This window comes from Dama dama, chromosome 11, assembly GCF_033118175.1.
Source record: "Dama dama isolate Ldn47 chromosome 11, ASM3311817v1, whole genome shotgun sequence".
NCBI classification, from domain to species: Eukaryota; Metazoa; Chordata; class Mammalia; order Artiodactyla; family Cervidae; genus Dama; species Dama dama.
Window position 1 is genome coordinate 27,073,212 of NC_083691.1, and position 20,648 is coordinate 27,093,859.

A 20,648-nucleotide genomic window follows, 5' to 3' on the forward strand; every position below is an offset into this window, starting at 1 on the left:
CTTGTTTTCAAATGTATGTGTTATCTTTTTCAGCACCAGATAACATCCCTATATGTTTTCGGGCACCTGATCACAGGCTCCCTATACTGGACTCAGGAAACAAAAATCAGTTTTCTAAGCGGGGGAATTCTAATCAACTGGTTAAGTTTAAGGCATGTTTAGTTGAAGCTACTGATGGTGATATCCTTAAAAATTTGTGTCTAAATACCTTTCCATAGTTCTTGTACATGAGCTCTCATTTATTCCCCCGTAATACCATTTCTTTGTGATATATTAATATAACTGATTGTGTGCTCAAAGAAGTTTGGAAAATAGCACTTGCTGTATGTCAGGTCCTTTCAAAAATGTTGAGAAGTTATATGTTTCATATAATATTTATTGCCTTTGATGTGTTCGTTTTTCATTTCTTCCCTTGACAGTTCAGTTGTTTTTAATTGTTTCTGGGTTTCTTTTCAGGTGTTTATTTTAATGTACCCTCATCATTATTTAATCTGAATTTATGTAATTCTGTTTTATTCCCTCTCCCACAATATTCTTGATCAAAGCCTTTCTATTTAACCTGAACTTAAAATTTTAACTTTGAGAGCATGAGATTAAATTATAGGATGAGTCATAACACTGTTTTGACTGACACTGTTTCATTGACAAGAAAATGTTTCATTTTCAAAATAATTGTAATTCAGCTTAATTTAAGAAAATACATGAACAGACAAAGTTGATATAAGTCAAAAAAAATCATGACAATAATATATAGATATTGATGTTTTTATTATAGTAAAGACAACATAAACGAAAAAAGAATGAATCATCTATAATTTAAAGAACTACTTTCTTCTAAAAGTTATAAGCGTTAAAGCTGAAAAAAAATTTTTTTATCAAATATGTAAGTGGAAAAAACAGGCTTATCATGAACATTTTCAAAAATATTAGGTTATGTTGTTATAGCAATATTTATAAATATATAATTTTATTGACTGAATTCTAAAGTAAAGTAAATTTAGAATTTTTTGTTCTTGGTAAATAGTTTAACATTTAACTCACAGCTAAAGTCTGTAGTTGTGTGTCTCTAACATCAGAATGAATTAAAAATGGCATGTAACAACTCACTTAATCTGTGTTAACTATATTTAGATATATGTATTACAATCCCCTGATCACAGCTTCAACAATACCCTGGCAAAAATGAGAAAAAACAAAAAAAGTTAGTGATATAGTTCTAAATTATATTCATCTCAATTTAACTATATGAACTTTTATGTGTAAATACCCTCTACAAGTTACACTCTAAAGTAACAAGACTGGTTTATACTATATCAAGAAAAAAAAAAATAGATCAAAAGTTTCCATTTTAAGTATGATTATCTTACTAATACAAACATTTAAAAATTAAATGGCTCAATTAGTAAAGAAGTAAAAAAATTATGAAACCTTTCCTTCTATTTCCTACCAACTATTTCACAGTCATAGCTTAAAGACACTAAAATTTGCACTTAATCAGGGACATTTATTTCCTTAGAAAAACGATACTGGTTCACCAGAAGATCCAGTAGCATTCAAGCATTTGTAATGGCAGATTACTAGCAGGAACATTCGAGTATGCTGAAGTATTTACTACACCAAATGCTCGTTATTTCCAGGTAAAACATTTGAGTAGTTTAACGATGTACTTGTCCATATTCATTTGCTTGCAACTTCTCCAAAATGTCATCAAGTGACTAGCTGTTAAGGCCAAAACCACATATTTTTAAACATTAGAAAATGTAAACACACTTTCAGACACTTCAGTACAAGGTAAAAGAAAAATGTAAGTTCTCATTGGAACAGAAAGAGTGAAATTTTCTCACCAAAAATCTAATCTGACTAAAACTCAGATATTCTGTCCTTTAGAGAGCAGGATATAAAGTGGCGGTCTTCAAGCATTTTTGTTCATATGTCCCCTAAAATAATTTTGACAAGTAATACCTTGTGCATATTTAAATTATATGAAAATTTTCATAACTTTTATGTAACAAAGTATGCAATTTTGCTGTACTATAAATATTGATGCTTTAAAATAAAATTTAAACCAGTCTTTTAAATGTATCCTATGTAATATTAATAACATACTGAATTATTACTATTGTTCTTCTAAAATAAAATATCTCCTTAAATTTGTATTTCCTTTCTGCTGCTTCCACAGAATTTTATTCTACTTGAATCTTGAAAATCTGTTCTTAATCACTCTATTACACTTTCTGACGTAAACTTCATACAGACAACAAGCACATACACGTTTACATCTAGATTACCTTTGAATTAATTTTCTTTGACCAAAGGCTCTAAATTTTTTTAATCACCTTGGTTGAGTTATCATTACAACTATGATGGGCACACAGTTGATCCAAACAAGAAGTCAATCACAAATTTTGAGATAAAATCATTAAAAAAATAAAAGGTAAATTTTAATTAGAAAGCTATCTCTTAATGGAATGAATTGGGAGAGATGTGTTTATGAAACCTTAATTTAAAAAACTGTTGAGGGACTTCCCTGCTGGTACAGTGGTTGAGAATCCACCGCCAATGCAGGGGACATGGGTTTTGATCCCCAGTCTGGGCAGATTCCACATGCCGCAGAGCAACTAAGCCTGCCCACCACAACTACTGAGCCCGAACTCTAGATCCCCCCAGCCACAACTACTGAAGCCTGTGCACCGTAAAGCCCAGGCTCCCCAACAAGAGATGACACCGCAACGAGATGCCCGTGCACCACAAAGAAGAACAGCCCCCTCTCAATGCAACTAGAGAGCCTGTGCGCAGCAACAAAGACCCAGCATGGCCAAAAGTAAATAACTTCAAAAAAGAATTGTCCTTTTATTTGACTCTGGAGATTTTGCCTTTCCAAGAAATTCACCTTATTAAAATTCAAGGTAAGCAAGAGATATCCCTTTCTTATGTAAAGTTAGGAGATTGGTGGCACTGAAATGAGAGATGGGAAAAGAGACTGCCAACTGACCCCAAGTTGCATTGTAAGCAGATCAATTTAAGGAAGTGAAGGATTTGGAAACATTCCTTTAAAATGTTCTGTGTCCCCTCATATCCCTTGAATGTCTCTGCAAGCTCCGAGGTAAGCTCCTACTGAAACAAGAGCTGAACCCTAAGGTCCTTGCCCCCTTACCATGTCCTCTGCTTGCCTTTTGTCTGTGGAAAACTTTACTCAAAGAATAAGCTTAATCAGAGAAGTGAGAAATTTGGAAACAATCAAAGACTAAATAATATAGTCATCACGCATAGTCAGGGACCTTCAGTTTTTTCTCAAGAGCTATAGATAATATTCTGAGCCATATCCTGTGAACTGTCTCATCAATACTAAAATACTAGGTGGAAGAAGTTAGCTACCTAATGACCAGACTGTAGGCAAGACAGAAGCTGCCACAGTTCAGAGAACTGCCGCAAAGAAAAGAACAAATGAACCTCGGAAGAGAAGATTAAGTACACCTAAAACAACCAAGATGATGATGCTGGTCAAACCACTGAGGACCAATCTGAAGATGACTGTTCTGTTTCTGCATGTAGTCCTCCGCCCCCCGTCTATAAAAACTCTCACCCCTGACCATCCCCAGATGCCGGCATCTGAAATAAAGTAGTTGAGAATCCACCGCCAATGCAGGGGACATGGGTTTTGATCCCTAGTCTGGGAAGATTCCACATGCCGCAGAGCAACTAAGCCTGCCCACCACAACTACTGAGCCCGAACTCTAGATCCCCCCAGCCACAACTGTTGCCCACCACATCTGAAATAAAGCAAACTTTACTTTCCACCAACCTGGCCTGTTTACTGACCTTTGAGCAGCGAGCACACTCTTTCGGTAACTATCACAGTTTGTATACTCCTCGAAGATCCCTGGGAACAGTGTTGTTAACTTCAGCTGGGCTAAGAAAAAGTACTCTTCCTGAATAACTCCTTTGGCTAAAGAACTGCTTTTGAAAGTTTCTGAGGTGGTACCATGTTACATTTTGAAACCTGCTCTCTGACCACCTGGCTAAACAAAGTTATCATACTCCATTCATCAGCTGACTTGTCTGAGTAAAAAAGTCCTATTAAGGAATCAGGATGATAGCCCTGGTTAAATAGAGCTCAATTAGGAGCTTATACTGCTGTGGAAAAGCACTAGAAAAATAATTACACCGCTTTCACATGCAAATAAAAATGGGTGTAACAGTCTCCTAAAATTTTAAAAAGAACTCTTAAAAAATTAAGGCTGTGTGTTTCTACTGTTCATCTTAAAACTTAATGAATAAGGCCCTTATCCTGTGAAGTGTCCTCAAATGTCCATTGTAAGACCTAGGTTGGCTTCAAGCAGAAGCAGAAATCCTTCCAAAAAGGATATGTTTCGAGTTCAGTCTCTGCAGATATGAGTTGACCTTATCCTGGAATGCCAGTGTGGCTTCACACGCACAAGCATCTTCTGTGGAGATGAGTCTTCGTGCTTCTTCAATGGCTGGAGGCAATGACAGTACACAAAACGTTACAGCTAATCAGAAATCATAGGAAATCGGGAAATCGACGATTCAATACTTCTACTTTTAAGACTTAAGCTACATGCATTTTCGAGGAGATAAAAGGAAGTAAGAGCCACAGATAGAGGAGAAAATACTGTGGGATGTGTCAAAGAAGAAACAGAGATGTTGAGGAAAAGTTTACAATTGTCAAAGCTAGGTGATGGTTACATGAGAGTTCTACTGTTAATGCTTTTGTGATGATCAGAAATTCTCCATGATACAAAGTTAAAATGTTTTAACAGGATGTAGGGAGAAGCCAAGAATGCAGAGATAAAGACCATCTCCTTGTGATACTGTGTCTTCGTTAAGAAATGAAAATGTTCACTACGGAGAACAGGGTGGAGGTTCCTTTAAAAACCAATGGCGGGAAGGATGCCTGGTGGAAAAATAGAAACATTCCATCCTGAAGACATCTGGAAACCACTGGAGGATTCCGATGGTAAGAGGCAAGACTCAAAACTGTACTTCAGACTTGAAGACAGGAAAGCTCACTCCTGTCCAAGTGCACGGATGAGGCTTAAAGGGACCATCGTTACCTGAACATGTCTTCTTGTCTTCATTCAAAGTGTAGCCAGTGTCACAGTCGCAGTGATAAGAGGCATTGCCGTCATACACACAGATGTGTTGGCAACCATGAGAGCCCAGGGCACACTGGTTAAGAACTGGCCAGGATTGGGGCAGGAGAGAGAATATTCACAAATTACAATCGGAAGCAACACCGATTTCTGGGAGAAAGAAGCTTTGGTTTGGTCCCAACTTGGGCACATATGAATCCTTCAGTCATCAGTCTCCCATGTTTCAGAAGGAGGGAGCCTCTTCCTGATTCCTCCCCCACAGCCCTTTCCCTGCAATTTATTGCAAATATTTTGGGTTCTGCCTCTCTTTTTTTCACTGTCCACAGTCCTGGAGGGCTGTACTGCATCTTAATTCTATTCCAGAACTTACCTCTGGCCTTTCCCTAACACCTCCAAGCTCTCCAGCTATATATAGATCATCTTCACCATTACCAAAAATAAATTATTAGGGACCTACTCACACACGGAGTTAAATTTGATGCTGCACAAAAAAGACCGTATTGACATGTATTTTTTATCTGTCACAAATACATTACAAGGAGCAAAGGCTTCCTGGGGGACATAGGTCCTTCTCGGCCATTATAGGAGTCAAACTGTTTGTTCCCCTCTAAATCTCCTCTTAAGTGTCATTCCATGCTTCCAAGCTTTCCATGGCTCACTATTGTTGTTCAGTCACTCAGCTGTGTCTGACTCTTTCCAACTCCATGGACTGCAGCATACCAGGCTTTCCTCTTCTTCACCATCTCCCAAAGCTTGCTCAAACTCTTGTCCATTGAATCAGTGATGCCATCCAACCATCTCATCCTCTGTCGTCCCCTTTTCCTCCAGACTTGAGTCTTTCCCGGCATCAGGGTCTTTTCCAATGAGTCAGTTCTTTGCATCAGGTGGCCAAAGTACTGGAGCTTCAGCCTCGGCATCAATCCTTCCAATGTATATTTGGGGTTGATTTTCTTAAAGTCTGAATATTTTATCACTGTTTCCATTGTTTCCTTATCTATTTTCCATAAAGTGATGGGTCCAGATGCCATGATCTAAGCTTTTTGAATGTCGAGTTTAAGCCAGCTTTTTCACTCTCCTCTTTCACCTTCATCTGTAGCTCACTACTGCCTAGAAAAGAGCTTTTCATGGCACACAAGGCCCTAGATAATCTAACCACAACGTCTTTCCAACTTTCACACTGATATTCCCTTCACTACTACAATTCAGATGTTTCCAGTAAAATGCCTACTAGCAGAGCATTTCTTTTTCCCCTCAGCCCAGCTTAGCAGCGACTCCAGAGATAACAAGCAGACATGCCTCCAGCCCCCAGCCCCTGATCTGGGGCCCCACGGTTAATTTACTAGCTTTCCCACTGCCCAGTGAGGGGAAGGCAGGCCAGTAGAGGGGATCTGCCCCACGTTGTGTACCCCAGTTTTAGCATGGCATCCATTATTGCTGTAAAATATATAAATACTTATTTCCCACCATCGCATCTTTCTTTTTCGATCTCCTTTCGTTGTCATGTGCTTTGCACCATGAGCCAGTGTAGCTCAGTGTTTGAGAACATACGAACCACACAGATCAAGTGCCTGGGTTCAAATCCTGGCTCTGCTACTCACTAGCAAGTGACCACTTACTCAGTTGCTATGAGTAAATTTGCTGTGAGCAGTAAATGTGTGGCTGTCGCTAAAATGCCTGGAACAGCGCATGGCACCCAGCAGCCACTGAAGAATGTGGGTGAACTGTTACCCGGAAGTGCTGCCTTAACTGAAGTCTGTCTTAACTGAAAATCTCCTTTGATTTCTTCTTTTTAATAAAGTGGTTCATTTTATTCCATAATATCTGTTAGTTTACATGCAATTGCACTTTGTTTCCTTTTCGCAGGTCTTCAGTTTAAAGGACCCACTTAGAGTATCAACAGGGATACTAACCGTTTGAGAAGAGCAGCCTTGAATCCTCTCCACCAAGGGGACTTAGCCCCACCTTGTGACCTAGTCCCACCCACCTCAACAAATGGACACAAGCCCCTCCACTTGCCCGTGCCCCCTCCACTCCTCCAGTCCCAGCCCTCCGGCCACCCCCAGCCTCTCCTTAGTTATGGACTCTCGCTACCAGTGGCTGCTTTCTTAAGGTACTGGTTCGGGAGTAATCAAAACCGTAGCATTGGCATATATACCCCACCATGTGTAAAACATAGCTAGTGGGGAGCTGCTATATAATACAGGGAGCCCAGATCAGTGCTCTGTGATGACTTAAAGGGGGGGGGGGGGGATGGAGGTGAGTGGGAGGGAGGCTCAAGAGGGAGGTGATATATGTATCCTTATGGCCGATTCACATTGTCGTACAACAGAAAGTAACACAACATTGTAAAGCCATTATCCTCCAGTGTTTTTAAAAAAAAAAAAAAAATGACACTTTTTCGGTTTGCACCCCACCTGTCATAACTCAGAGGCAGAAGCTGATGCTTCCTTACATGCCCACACGGCTAAGCACAGTCCTGGGAACAAAATAGGGGCTCAGTACTATTTTATTGATCTCATTTTGTTTTTTAAAGGGCAAATTCGTGATGTGCCACTTCCTTTAATCTCTCTTGAAAAGGTCACATATTACACCTCCTCAAGAAGAGGAGAGTATACATAAAATCTAAAAAAAAAAAAAAAAAATACTGAATATGCCAAAATTAAACACCACCTTGAGAGCTAGGAATTTCTCAGAGGACTGCTTTTACATTATAAATGCCACTCTGTTCTCCCAGTGAGTTTAAATCAAATTAATGAGGATTAGCAGTTCTGGCACGGGCTCCCTCACCAAGTCATAAGCCTCAGATTCACCCAAGATTGATCATCTAGAAACTGTCAGTGAAGGACTTGCTTCAAACTTACTGGAAGATCTGTGTGGGTCTAATTCAGTCATTTACAAAGTCTCCTTTACTAAAAATGATCCAGCTTTAAGTTGAGCACTACAGAAAAGTTCCAGGCCTAGTTTTAATTGGAAAAAGATCAGTTCAGCCTATCACACCAAATAGTTACTGTCCCACGGACTTCCTCCAAAGTTTCCTATTTGCTTTTCAGAGATATAAAATTTTCCTGGACCGTACATCCAATTAGCTTTTCTTATATTCCCCCACTCCCTGCCCATTACCAGTAATTTTCTGAAGTGAGCTATGTCTGCAAAACCTAGTGAGCAAATTGTCCCCCTAGCAGTGTGTGCCTTGGCCTGAAAGCATGGTAGAACGTCTGAAGTCCAATTGCTTACCTTACCTTTAAGAATCTCCCTCATGGTGAATTGAAACTTGGTTTCACTGCAGTAGATAAGGTCCCGTATGAAAGAATTTACTGAGCGGACCTTACCTGAACACGTTTTTTTATCTTCATTCAGAGCGTAACCCTCGTAGCACTCACAGTGGTGGGACCCAGCTCTGTCATTCACACAAATGTGCTGACAGCCATGCGTGCCCAAAGCACACTGATCTTGAGCTGCCAAGCGGAAGTCCAGAAGAAAAGAAATTAAATGTGGAGAGGTCTTTTATTACCCATATGTAGAAATCTTCTTATTTGCAGCTAGCAATGCAAAAAAGGAGAATTTACTAGAAACCACTCAAAGCCATCAGTAATATTTACTCTTACTAGAAATTAGCTGAGTAAAACAAACCCGTACACACATAATACTTAGTCTTCTATCTTCCCCTACTCCTTTTCATAATCTATGCTGAGTTTATATTGTTGGTCTTTTCTTTCTTTCTTTTTTTTTTTTTTTTTGGTTTGTTTCTTTGTCTGGCCTCACCATGTGGCATATGGGGTCTTAGCTTCCTGACCAGGGATTGAACCCACAGCCACTGCATTGGAAGTATGGGGTCTTAACCACTGGACTGCCAGGGAAGTCCCCTATACTGAGCTTTTATCATCTAAGTATCTCACAAATGCTTTCTAAAGCATTCCTTTTAGATTTGCTGGGGTTTTTTTTTGCTGAATCAGAGGGATTCCAACCGTTGTGGAACTAATTATACTAGATTCAGAAAGACACAGAATCCGCATTTGAAGAAACTGTAGCTCGGTCCTCTCCTGTAATAAATGAGGAAACCAAGTCCAAAGGAGATCAACTGACTCAGAACAGCATCAGAACTCAAGACCCAAACTGCACTTTTGTACACTTCTCTCTCTACTGACATATTTTTAAACTATTGTTTATCTTTGTGAACTTTTCATCTTGAAAAGTCCTACACTTCATGCCATTTCCCCAAATGTAAACATCCTATACAAGCACAGTGTGATGACCAAAACCAGGAAACTAACCATGATACAATGCCCTTAACTAACCAAAGACCTTATTCAAAGTCTGCCAGTGTTTCTACCACGAATGCCCTTTTTGTGGCCCAGGATCCAATCCAGGCTCACACATTGCTTTAAGCTGTCACATCTCCTGAGTTTCCTCCAATCTGGGACATTTCCTCAGTCTTTCTTTGTCTTTCATGACTGTGACACTTTTGAAAATTACTGAAAAATTAGTTCATGGAATGTCTCTCATTTTGGAATGTCTCTCAGTTTGGGTTTGTCTGAGGTTTCCTCATGATCCTAAACTTTTAGCAAGAAAACCACAGAAGTGCTGTTGTGCCCTGAGAACATGACGACAGAAGAAGTATGACATCACTGTGTGTCACGTGATGACAGAAGAAGCATGATGTCACTGTGTCACTGCCAGTGACATCAACTCCGATGACTTAGTGGAAGTGGCGTCTGCCAGGTCTCTCCGCTGCAGAGTTACTGCTTTTCTTTTTTTAAGTAACAAGTGTCTGATGGGTTGTTATTTGATTTTAACTAAATTGTCTTCAGCATCTGGAGAGGACAATTAAGGCTGGGGACAGAGAAGGAAATGAACAACACACTCACACAGGTAAGTCATGAGACAACATACTGCCATTTTTAACTTTTCTCATAAGAAATGGGAAAAGCCCAAGATGGCAACAGACAAAAAGATATCAAGTTCCCCGTTGAGATGACCTCCCCAACACTGGCTTGGGGAGGTAGGTAGACAGAGAGGCAATAGTAAAGCCCCTGCCCCCACTTACCTGAACACGTTTTCCTGTCTTCATTTAAGGTGTAACCTTCGTAGCACTCACAATGGTAAGAGCCAGTTCTGTCATTCACACAGATGTGTTCACAGCCATGAGTGTTAAGAGCACACTTATCAATAGCTATCAAAAGACGACCAGGACAAATGTCAACACATGGAAAACATGGTAAGCAAATAACTATGGGCCATACCAGACACATCCACGCACACATACACACATATACATACACACACATACACAATGCTAATGAAATGGGTCAGTCTGACACAAGAGGATGCCTACTGGACGGGAGGGTTGGAACTCGCTTCCTGATCTTGGTTCTTTCACTAACAGATCCCATGACATGGGTAAGTCTTCTCCCTTCTTGGGGCAGTGGGGACGGATCTCAATTTCATTTTCTAGAAAATGATCAGGTTGAGTTAAATGATCTCTTAAGTTTTCTTCCTCTCAACAACTATTTTCTAGGATCTAACAAAATGGACCTAATTTGTACCCTTCATTGACAGTATGTGAGTATTCATACAGCAGACGAGTGAGAACCTCCCTAAGTTTTCTTCCACTTCTAGATTCCATGAGCACCTAGGGTAACAGAGAGGTAAAAGTAGCTTGTATTAAATTAAATAATATCCAGGAAAAATTCCAAAATCTCAAAAGACCAAGAGTTTTGTCCTTTTCCTCTACTAACCCTTCTCTCTAAAACAAGCCATAACTACTGTAATAGGCTGTTTTAGGTATTATCTCACTTTCCTCCTCATGTTCCTTTTCAAGGAAAGTTGTTGATAACAGTAAATCTGCCACAAGGCAGTTAGGAGAAAAGCATAAGGCCAGTCCAAAGTCTTGGGGAGTGAGTCCCCAAATATGTCCCTGTCAGCCAGTCCCTTAAGCAGGCCTCACCTGAACACGTCTTCTTATCAGCGTTCAAGGAATATCCTTGGCTGCATTCACAGTGGTGCCTGCCATCTCCATCACTGATACACACATGCTGGCACTGATGTGTGCCCAATGCACACAGATCCAGAGCTGTGCAAAGAAAATTTACATCAGTCAGTGTCAACACGTAAGAAGCATTTCAGATACTTCCTCTCTTGTCAAAAAAAAAAACAAAAAAATCACTCTGCACATTCCTCTCCAATTCCATCTTTCAGTTCAGTTCAGTTCAGTCGCTCAGTCATGTCCGACTCTTTGTGACCCCATGAATCGTAGCAGGCCAGGCCTCCCTGTCCAACACCAACTCTCGGAGTTTACTCAAACTCACGTCCATCGAGTCGGTGATGCCATCCAGCCATCTCATCCTCTGTCGTCCCCTTCTCCTCCTGCCCCTAATCCCTCCCAGATCAGGGTCTTTTCCAATGAGTCAACTCTTCGCATGAGGTGGCCAAAGTATTCCATCTTTAGTTCACTCTAAAAATTGACTATTTGTTTTCTGCCCCTGGCTTATTTCTGCCCCTTAGTAATGTTTAAATTAGTAACTAGGAATGTTACTAATTTAAAATCATAGATCTTGTGGTTGAGTTTCTCAAAGGAGAAAGGGATTTTTGAATTTGGAGCTGAAACCAAACAGTTACATGAATCAGGCAATTCAGTGTTTTATCCAGTGTATCTACCTGGACAGAGAAAAAGACTTTTGTTCTCCAACAGCAAGAGGAGAACAATATTGTACTTCCTGAAGTTCTACAAGCTAGTTGTCCCACTGCAACCAGAAGCCAGTTTTCAAGGGTTTTATGGTGTGAGTCTAAACAGAATTCATCCCCAGGCATTGCACTAGGCCTGAAACCCACTCACTCTTTGGGCAGCAATACATGTTTGAACATGCAAATGGTGGAGGGCAATGCAGGTAACTGCCTTTTAAATATATGGTACGGGTTCCTGAGCTCAAATGTATCTGCACGTGACTCTCATATCTGCAAGGAGTCTAAACTCACATGTTGTATGAAAAGTGAAAAAGAAAGTGACAGTGTTAGTCACTCAGTCATGTCTGACTCTTTGCGACCCCATGGACTATAGCCCGCCAGGCTCCTCTGTCCATGGGATTCTCCAGGCAAGAATACTGGAGTGGGTGTCCATTCTCTTCTCCAGGGGATCTTCCCAAACCAGGGATCAAACCCAGGTTTCCTGCACCGCAGGCAGATTCTTTACCATCTGTGCCACCAGGGAAGCCCCATCTGCTATATACGAATCAGTAAAAGAAAAAGAACACAACACATTAGCTAAATGGCATCCTCATCTTTTTGCTCCTGGAGCCATTTTTATGTCAGACTTTTTTCCCAAGTGACATGTTTTGATAAAAGAATCATATATTTGGTCATTTCTGAGAAACCAAGGAGGCCTGTAGGAGCAGGCTGGCACCCCTGTGGCAGTTCACCCAGCCCCCACAGTTCTGGCAACAGGACAAGGCTAATATTTTTCCAAGAAGGGCCTTTTCATGGAATAATCTTTCCAGTCGGTTGACTACAACAGCTGCCCCTCAGTCTTATTTCCAAAGACAGGACGTTTTTCCCCCAGAACAAGAAGGTCTCTTGTACCAGGATGAAAAGGTGGCCACTCACCACTTGTTACTTTATGTCCTTCAAGCCCAACCCCAGGTGCTAGCTTTGAGGCCCAACCTTGCCACAGAACAGCATCTTCATGGAAAAGTTCTCACCCACAAATACAGGGGGGGTTTCCTGGGAGAAAGAAAGCTATTTTCTTTTGGGAAACCAATGACTGCCGAGTTAATGCCACTAAAGCCAAGGACAGCTTGAGAAGACCCAGTGTCCTAAGGCAGGAAACACAAGAGGGCCCCTGCCAGGTCTGGCTGAGATGAGGTCAGAATTTGCTCCAGACCGAGACTTCATCTCCCATTTCCTGACAAACTGTTGATTACTGAGTTTCACTTTCATTTATGTATAAAGTCTTCTTGAAATTGACAACTGTAATTATTGGTTCACTTGCTTGTCTCAGGTCCAGCCCTAGACTTTTGCTTGATGGTAGGCAGGGATTACCTTTATCTTTGTATCATCAGTGATCAATAAACACATATTGAGAAAACAAATGCAGAATAAATTATACGGCAACAGTTATCTACACTTTAAAATTCACCTGAACTAGAAATTTGTCCACACCTGCTTGGATAATTCTACAGAGTTTTGAAAGATTATCTCCAGATGATTTTTAAAAAAATGAATATAGGTAGAAAGAGACAAAGGAAGATAGAGTTTTTTTAAAGAAAAACAAAAAATAAATTTAAAAGTAAAAATTAAAAAGTTTGAGTCCCACAAATTCATAATTTTGATCAGTGACTAAAGATAAACCTGAGCCTTGAATGGATTCATATTCATGGGTTTGGCTGATTCATGCTAAAAATTCTAATTAAATCAGCATGTTCAGATTTAAACTCCATCCTAAAGGAAGAAAGGAGAGGGAGGACAGTAGCAGAACAACTAAAAACTTAAAACATTAAAATAAAGAACCAAAAAATAGCCTACATCTTGCTATCTCAAAAGTGAGATGAAATCCTAGTCTCCCTGGTTCTTAATCTTGTCCCTCCACAAGGAATAATCAGAGAATGAGCTGAATCTGAAAACTAGAGTATTGCTAAGTATACACTCTGATGGACAGTTATGCTGGACAAGAAGCCAGCCAATCTTTCTAGGGACAGATGCAGTCCCTGTCTTCTGAGAAAAAAACAAGCAGAGTTCTGTTAAATCTAGAGATGGTAAAACTAAAGAAAATATCTGGAAAAAATGCGGTGGGCAGAGGGGAGAAGAGAGGTGTCTGGTTTTTTATTTGTATTTTTTTCTGACCCCATCAGGGAACAGCAGGATCATTTACCCTGGATATTTCCAGAACTTCACATTTCTAATGCAAACAGGAAGATTTTATGAGCAAACCAACTTATATATAAGGCAGCTCTATATTCCTAAGCCAACAAAGCATGCTTAAGTTTAGAAAAAAAAAAAATCACATACCAAAAAAAAAAAAAACGTTGCTTATATTTAAGTTTTCCATAAAATTTCCACCGAAAAAAAAAGAATAAATCTCTTTTTCTTCAGACACACGATGTCTGACTATAACATCTTTTCTAACTAGAAGCAAAGACTTACCACAAAAGGTCTCCTGGAATCTAGAGGAAAGTTTCTCAATGACCCCATAGGTCTCCACATAGAAAACGTGCTCATCCAGGGGTTCGCTGGCCATCATCTTGAGGGACTCCATGTCGGCCCGGTCCACGCCCACAGCGTACAGCTCAATACCGGACGCCCGGGCCCGCGCCGCCACCTCGTTCACCTGGTCCTGGGGCCGCCCGTCGGTCACGATGATCGCCACCTTGGGGATGTTGGAAGAGGGCCCTCGAGCTCCTGCCTCCACTGTGAAGGCTTCGTCCATCGCCGTCTGGATGGCCAGACCTGACATGGTGCCCGTAGACAAGGGCGTGATCCGCGCCACGGCTCGTTTCAGGGACTGCTTATCCGAGTGGGTCTGGAGATGGAACTCGATCTTCACGGTGCTGGCGTAGTTCACCACTGCCACCCGCGTGTCCGCCGGCCCGATGTCCAGAGTGTCAATTATTTTCGAGACAAACGTTTTCACTTTGGTGAACTCCAGGGGCCGTACACTACGAGAACTATCGATGATGAACACCAGGTCCAAGGGCCTGCTCTTGCAAACACCTGCAAAGAAGGGCATGGGCAACAGTACATGGCTAATCAGTGAGCGGACCACAGTCAGAAGGGGAATGTTGTGACCAGCATCCTTGGCCCCAGATACCCGACTCTGCTGTCTTCCTCAAGACCACCCTCCCTTTGGACATTGAAAGCACTGAGGCCTTTCAGGATTCCCCAGTGAGAATTCACACAGTGGTGTGACATTTCCTCAAAGAGCTCCCCTCTTTGAATGTCCTGAACTTTTCACCTGGAAAGTTTCATCCTTCTGCTTAAAGTTTTGTTCAAAGGTTCCTCTTTGATGCACAGGAATGGACTTCAGGCCTCTCTTGGGCACCTTGGCCATCCCTGAACCCTGTCTGAACTGAACTCAGGGCAGCCTCAATGCCCCCTCCATGGCCTGCTCAAGCCTCACAGCCCCTCAGACAACGGCAGAGTGTGAGGCGAGGCACGCAGGTGCTCTCCTGGTGACTTCCTTCTTTTTCTCCACTTTCAAGGTGGTGAAAACTGCTCCAGAGCAGCCCTAAATTCTCCCTCCATCTGGTCATTCACTCATGTTTAGTGAACTCTGAAGTCCAAATAGCCCTGAGTTTAAACCTCAAAAAGTGGAAAGAAGGGTAACCACTTCATCTAGTCCACGTTGAGGTCCGTCTTTGTCAGCATGTCTTGTTTCAAGAAGCAGAGAGTTTGACCTGGTATCTATCCCTACTGCCCCCACCAAATTCTTAGTCACCTCTCTTTCATTTTTTCATCCTCCAAATTTTATTTTTTACAGTAAAGCGTCTGCCTGCAATGCGGGAGACCCGGGTTCGAACCCTGGGTTGGGAAGATCCCCTGGAGAAGGAAATGGCAACCCACTCCAGTACTCTTGCCTGGAAAATTCCATGGACTGAGAAGCCTGATAGGCTACAGTCCATGAAGTCACAAAGAGTCAGACACAACTGAGCAACTTCACTTTCACCATGTATTAAGCCAAGGGGCTACAAAAATAATAATAATAATAAGCCAGATTACCTGCCCTCAAGGAACATGTATCATTCCCAAACAAAAGGACTTGGCACATTGTAGAGACACAATACAGTTTTGTTTTCAGCACATCCTTCTTATCCTTTCCGCCTCTAATCTCATTCTATACTCCTCCCTCTCCTAGCCACCCAAATCAAATCCAAGAGAGAAGCCATTCCTCCTTCTTTCCCAAAACACACATACACACACACACCCCCAAGCCCTGAATCAAAATGATATCCTTTGGCATGAAATGTCACTCAGGGTTCTTTCCTTTCCTAATAGGAGGCTGGCTGGAAATTGATAAAACTCTAAGAGAGCAATTTACTCAGTGTGTAAGGAGAAAAGGTGTAGGTATTTTATTTATTCAAAATTAAATTCCTAGCTAAGCAGTTGATGACAGAAAAAGCCCTGTCTGCAATAGGAATTATGCCTCTGTATAGGTAAAAAACAAACAAACAAACAACAACAACAAAAAAAAAAAACTGGTAAGTATCCTCTTGCTTTTAGCCTGATTCCTAGAGGTATTAATTAAGACAATAAATAAATTCTACCTTCAATAACACTTTAGATTATCACAGGATTTCAACCCAACAACCTTGTGAAGTTAGAGATGCAATCAGAGATGCAAGTTAGAGTTGCTTTTATACCCTTATACAGGTGAGGTACCTGAGACTCAGGGAGGTGTAGAGCTAGAAAGTGGTAGAATATAGATAGGGCTCCAGGTTTCCAGACTCCCAGCCCAGGCATGATTGCCTCTCTGAGGCAACATTTTCTGCCACCAAAATTAACATTATCTCAAGTACTTAGTAAACATCTTGCTTGGTGACTCTGAGCCATCAGTCTGAATATGCTGTACGTCATGTATTTAGCTAAGTCAAAAGGAATTAATTCTTTAAAAAAAAAATAAATAACTCCAGAATTTCATTTCATCCCTGATTACCATGCACTGAGAGCAAAGAAGAAGAAAATCTTTCCAGGAGATGGATCTGGCTGTGTTTGCATAATTTAAGTAAGAGGAAAACTACATATGATATGAACCCCATATCTGACAGTGTTGTCTCTAACACCCGAATGGTGTCCTTACTCATGTTGAGGTTATGTTCTTGCAAGTAAACGTGCAAGATTCATTTCCTTCTTCACTTGATTTTTCACAGGGAATCATCTATGGGAGGTTACAGGGGTGTAGTGGGCAGGATAAGATAATGCCCTCCCCTCATATGTCCATGACCTAATTCCCAGAACCTGTAAGTATGTTTATTTACAAGGTAAATGAGACTCTGCAAGTGTGATTAAGTTGAAGATTTGAGATGGGGCAGTTATCCTGGTGGATCCAATATAATTACAAAGACTCCTAAAAGTTGAATAGGGAGGCAGAAGAGGAGATCTGGGAGATGACATGTGAGGAATCATCCTGCCTTTGGTGGCTTTGAAAATGGAGGGAAAATGTCATGAGCCAAGGAATGAGGGTCACCTCTATATGGTGAAAAAGGTAGAGAAATGGATTCTCCTCTAAGATCTTTCCAAAAGGAAAGCAACCCTGCTGATACCTTAATTTTAGTTCAGGGAGACCAGTGTCAGACTTCTGATCTACAGAACTCTTAGACAGTAAATGTGTGCTGTTTTAAGCCACTAAATTCATGGTAATTTATTACAGCAGGAATAGAAAATTCAGGGGGCTTAGCAGGATGTTCTGTGAGCATCTGCTTACTTCCTGATTCAGACCCCCTTTACATTCATTGTTTTTGAATCTCACTTCCCTTTTCTAGATAACAACACTTTGATTCTTAGAAATCAAGAAAATGAGAATCTGAATTTCCGAAAATGTTTCCTTACTCACAATAATTGTCAATTTCTGAGATCTCCGCTAGAAATAAAAGTCCATAGCAAAGCCTAGCAATTTCTGGATGCAAAAAGGAGAGAATTTGAAAAAGAGTGGAATGCAGTGCTTATTAAAGAATTATCATTTAATGTTGGTTTTGATTTCAAGTAATAAAGGACCAGTGCTGCTCAGGGAACATTGACTACCCCATGAGAAATCCTTCCTTCTCTTTCTAGTCCCTTCTCCAAGGAATGTGGGTCAGGACCAGAGGTAAAATAACCTCTGGGAGAAAGACTTCTTCCCTATCCTCATTCTTGACCTGAAGCAACCCACTGGTTGGGCTGTATATAACCACTGTGAACCCTGGCACTCCCTGTCTCAATGACCGTGCTCTTGCCATAGCAAATCCAGTCCACTGGAGCTGATGCAGGAAAGAATCCTTTGTGTTTTTCCTCAACTTTACTCAAAAGGTGCAGTAGAGGTGGACAACACAAATCAACCTGGCGCGTAAAGCATCACTGGCCGGATGAGACTAGACATCCAGAAAATGGTTTGGTGCCGCCTCTCTTTAAAGCCAGACTTTAACAACTTCTGATGCTGGACTTTTTGGTAATGAAGATAAAAATGTTATGTAAACCATACTAAGAGCTTGGTAGCTTGAAGCAGTGGAAAGACCCGCGCTTGGGATATCCGAGCCCTGAGCTTTATTCCTGGCTCTGACCCTGATTTGCTGGATTCTCTCACCTTGACAAGGTTCAGCTCCCCTGTATGTGCTGTCAGGGGCTGTGCTGGATCACCTTCCAACTCTGCTCTCTAGGAGGTTTCCTCTGCCCCAAGAACCAACTACTGACCCAAAAGTGAATTGCTATTGTTCACCAAAGACCAAAAGTGTCCTGGGTGTTTGAGCATGTCAGAGAGCACAGGTTGGGGATGGGGCACAGTCAGCCAGAGAACTGAAAGCAGAATTTCGGGGAAAGTTTACTGAGCTGAGCAAGAGGTGGGGTCTGAGACAGAGAGCTGTGAGAAGCCCCCAGCTGTTCCCACAACTGCCCCATCCTCTCTGCCCAAGTCTCAGGCGGCAGTTGATGGAGTCTGAGCTTCAGGAGAAGGGAAGTCTAGCCCTGGCTAGGAGGGACCCTGGGCATCTCTCTTCCCTTCTCTGGACCTCAGTTTCCCCACAGGATTTGTCCCGCAGGGGAGGGGATCTTTCTCCTGCACCACATCTGGCTTGAGCTGGGGTGAAGGGAATACTTGGTGGGTGACCAAGGAGTTTCCTTTTTTGACTCCAGATTCGCCTGCCCACCCATCCAGCCCGCCAGGCCCTGGTCCAGGAGCTCCCTCGCTCCATGCGGGTGTACTTCCCTGGGACCCTCTCCTGTCCCTCTCGGTCTGGGATCCCTCTCCCGTTCCCGCCCAGGCCGTGTACCTGCGCCGCGGGCCCCGCCGGGCTGGCCGGCCCCGGAGTAGGGCACGCTGGCGGGGGCAGCCGGAGCGGGGCGCCGTCCGGGGCTGCCCCCTGGGCCGCGGGTCCCCAACCTGCGTAAGCCCGGGCGGGCCATGGGGCTGGGGGCGGCGGGGGGCGGTGGCAACAGCAGCAGCGGCCAGAGCAGGAGAAGCAGTCCCGGGAGGTGGCGCGGCATGGTGGGCTCCGCGCTGCTGCCCGTGTCCGTCGGCTGGTCGTCGCTCAGTGGCTGGGTCAGTGGCGGGCGGGTGCCGGGTTCCCGGGCGGCCAATTTAAAGGTCCCGCGGCCGCGGGCCCCGCCCCTGCAGCCTGGGGTCCCGCCCCTCGGCTTTAGGCCCCACCCCTCGGCCTAGGCCCCGCCCGCGAACCCGTCCAGGGCAGCGGGCCGCCGGGTCCAGTGCATTCCCGCAGCGGACCTGGAATGTGTGACGCCCGTCGGCCAGCGGCGCGGTGCCCGACCCCGGCCCGCCGCCGCTCCGGTCTCGTCTGGGTGGGCTCGGCCCTCTGCCTCCTGGCCGGGTTCTACCCCTCTCGAAATTTCTGCCTGGCCGTACACCTGGGGCCTGGTCGACCCCCAACTCGCCCTCCTGACCCCCAGGCTCCCAGTTCAGGAGGCCCAGGCTTTACGGTCCAGCTCCATCCAGGTTTGCCCACCTCAGAGTTTCCCCTCGCTCCTCACAACTACATTTTTTTCCCCAGCCAGGGAACCCAAGTTTTGCTGTGGGCTCTCCTAAAAAAAAACAAAGAAAACCCACCTCACAGATTCTAGCAGCGTGAATAGAAATACTTTCATCCTAACTTCAAACATCCTAAACATTTGAACTTAAATTACCAGGAATAGAAAGTCAAACATACGTTTCCCCAGAGAGCCCTCTGTGAGCTGGAAGGACAGCCTGTACCACAGGCTTCAAAGGCTCTCCCTCCATCCCACTTCCTCCCCCAGGGGTGATGGTGGTGGCAGTGCAGGGCTGGAGCCCACCCAGGGGACCCTCCAGGAACTCGTAGCCCATGGGTAGAGAGAGAAGCATCAATGGTGTACCTGTCTAAGGAAATATACTGAGGTCAAGGAGAGATTGGCTCTGCCTGCGGAAACCAGGAAGGCTTCCAAAAGCAGGTCACAGCTGAGCTGGATGGTGAAACACGGCAATGAACGTAAGTCCCAACAGAGCCTGTGTGGTCTTCCTACTTTCAGACTATTGCCTTTTAAATATCTACACTCCATATAGTAACCTTAAGATCACTTCTTAAACCCTGCAACTTTACTTCCAGTAAACTCCAAACTCCTTTGCGTGGCCACCTCCTCTGCCACACTGACCACATCTGAAACTGTACTCTTCTCTCCATGCATCAACCACACTAGGCTTTCCCCTTGTCCTGGAGGACGCCAAGCTTGTTCCCACCTTGTGGCCTTGGCACTGGGACATCCCTATATCTTAGTTTTTTCAAACTTATTTTTACCACTATCCACTGTGTTGGTGGTGGTTTAGTCACCACATTGTGTCTCACTCTTGCGACCCCATGGACTGCGGGTTGCCATTTCCTTCTCCAGAGGATC

The 20,648-nt window shown here is 43.0% G+C and overlaps 1 protein-coding gene across 1 annotated transcript; it reads right to left on the bottom strand.

Annotated features, from left to right (window-relative positions):
• Window positions 1-647: 647 nt before the first annotated feature.
• MATN3 (matrilin 3) lies at window positions 648-19,271 on the bottom strand. Its single transcript, XM_061156097.1, has 8 exons — window positions 19,058-19,271; window positions 14,247-14,813; window positions 11,059-11,184; window positions 10,159-10,284; window positions 8,444-8,569; window positions 5,076-5,201; window positions 4,368-4,478; window positions 648-1,711 (listed from the first exon to the last, which is right to left on the bottom strand). The coding sequence occupies exons 1-8, from the start codon at window positions 19,269-19,271 to the stop codon at window positions 1,656-1,658; spliced, it is 1,452 nt and encodes a 483-aa protein (XP_061012080.1). The 3' UTR covers window positions 648-1,655.
• Window positions 19,272-20,648: the final 1,377 nt, after the last annotated feature.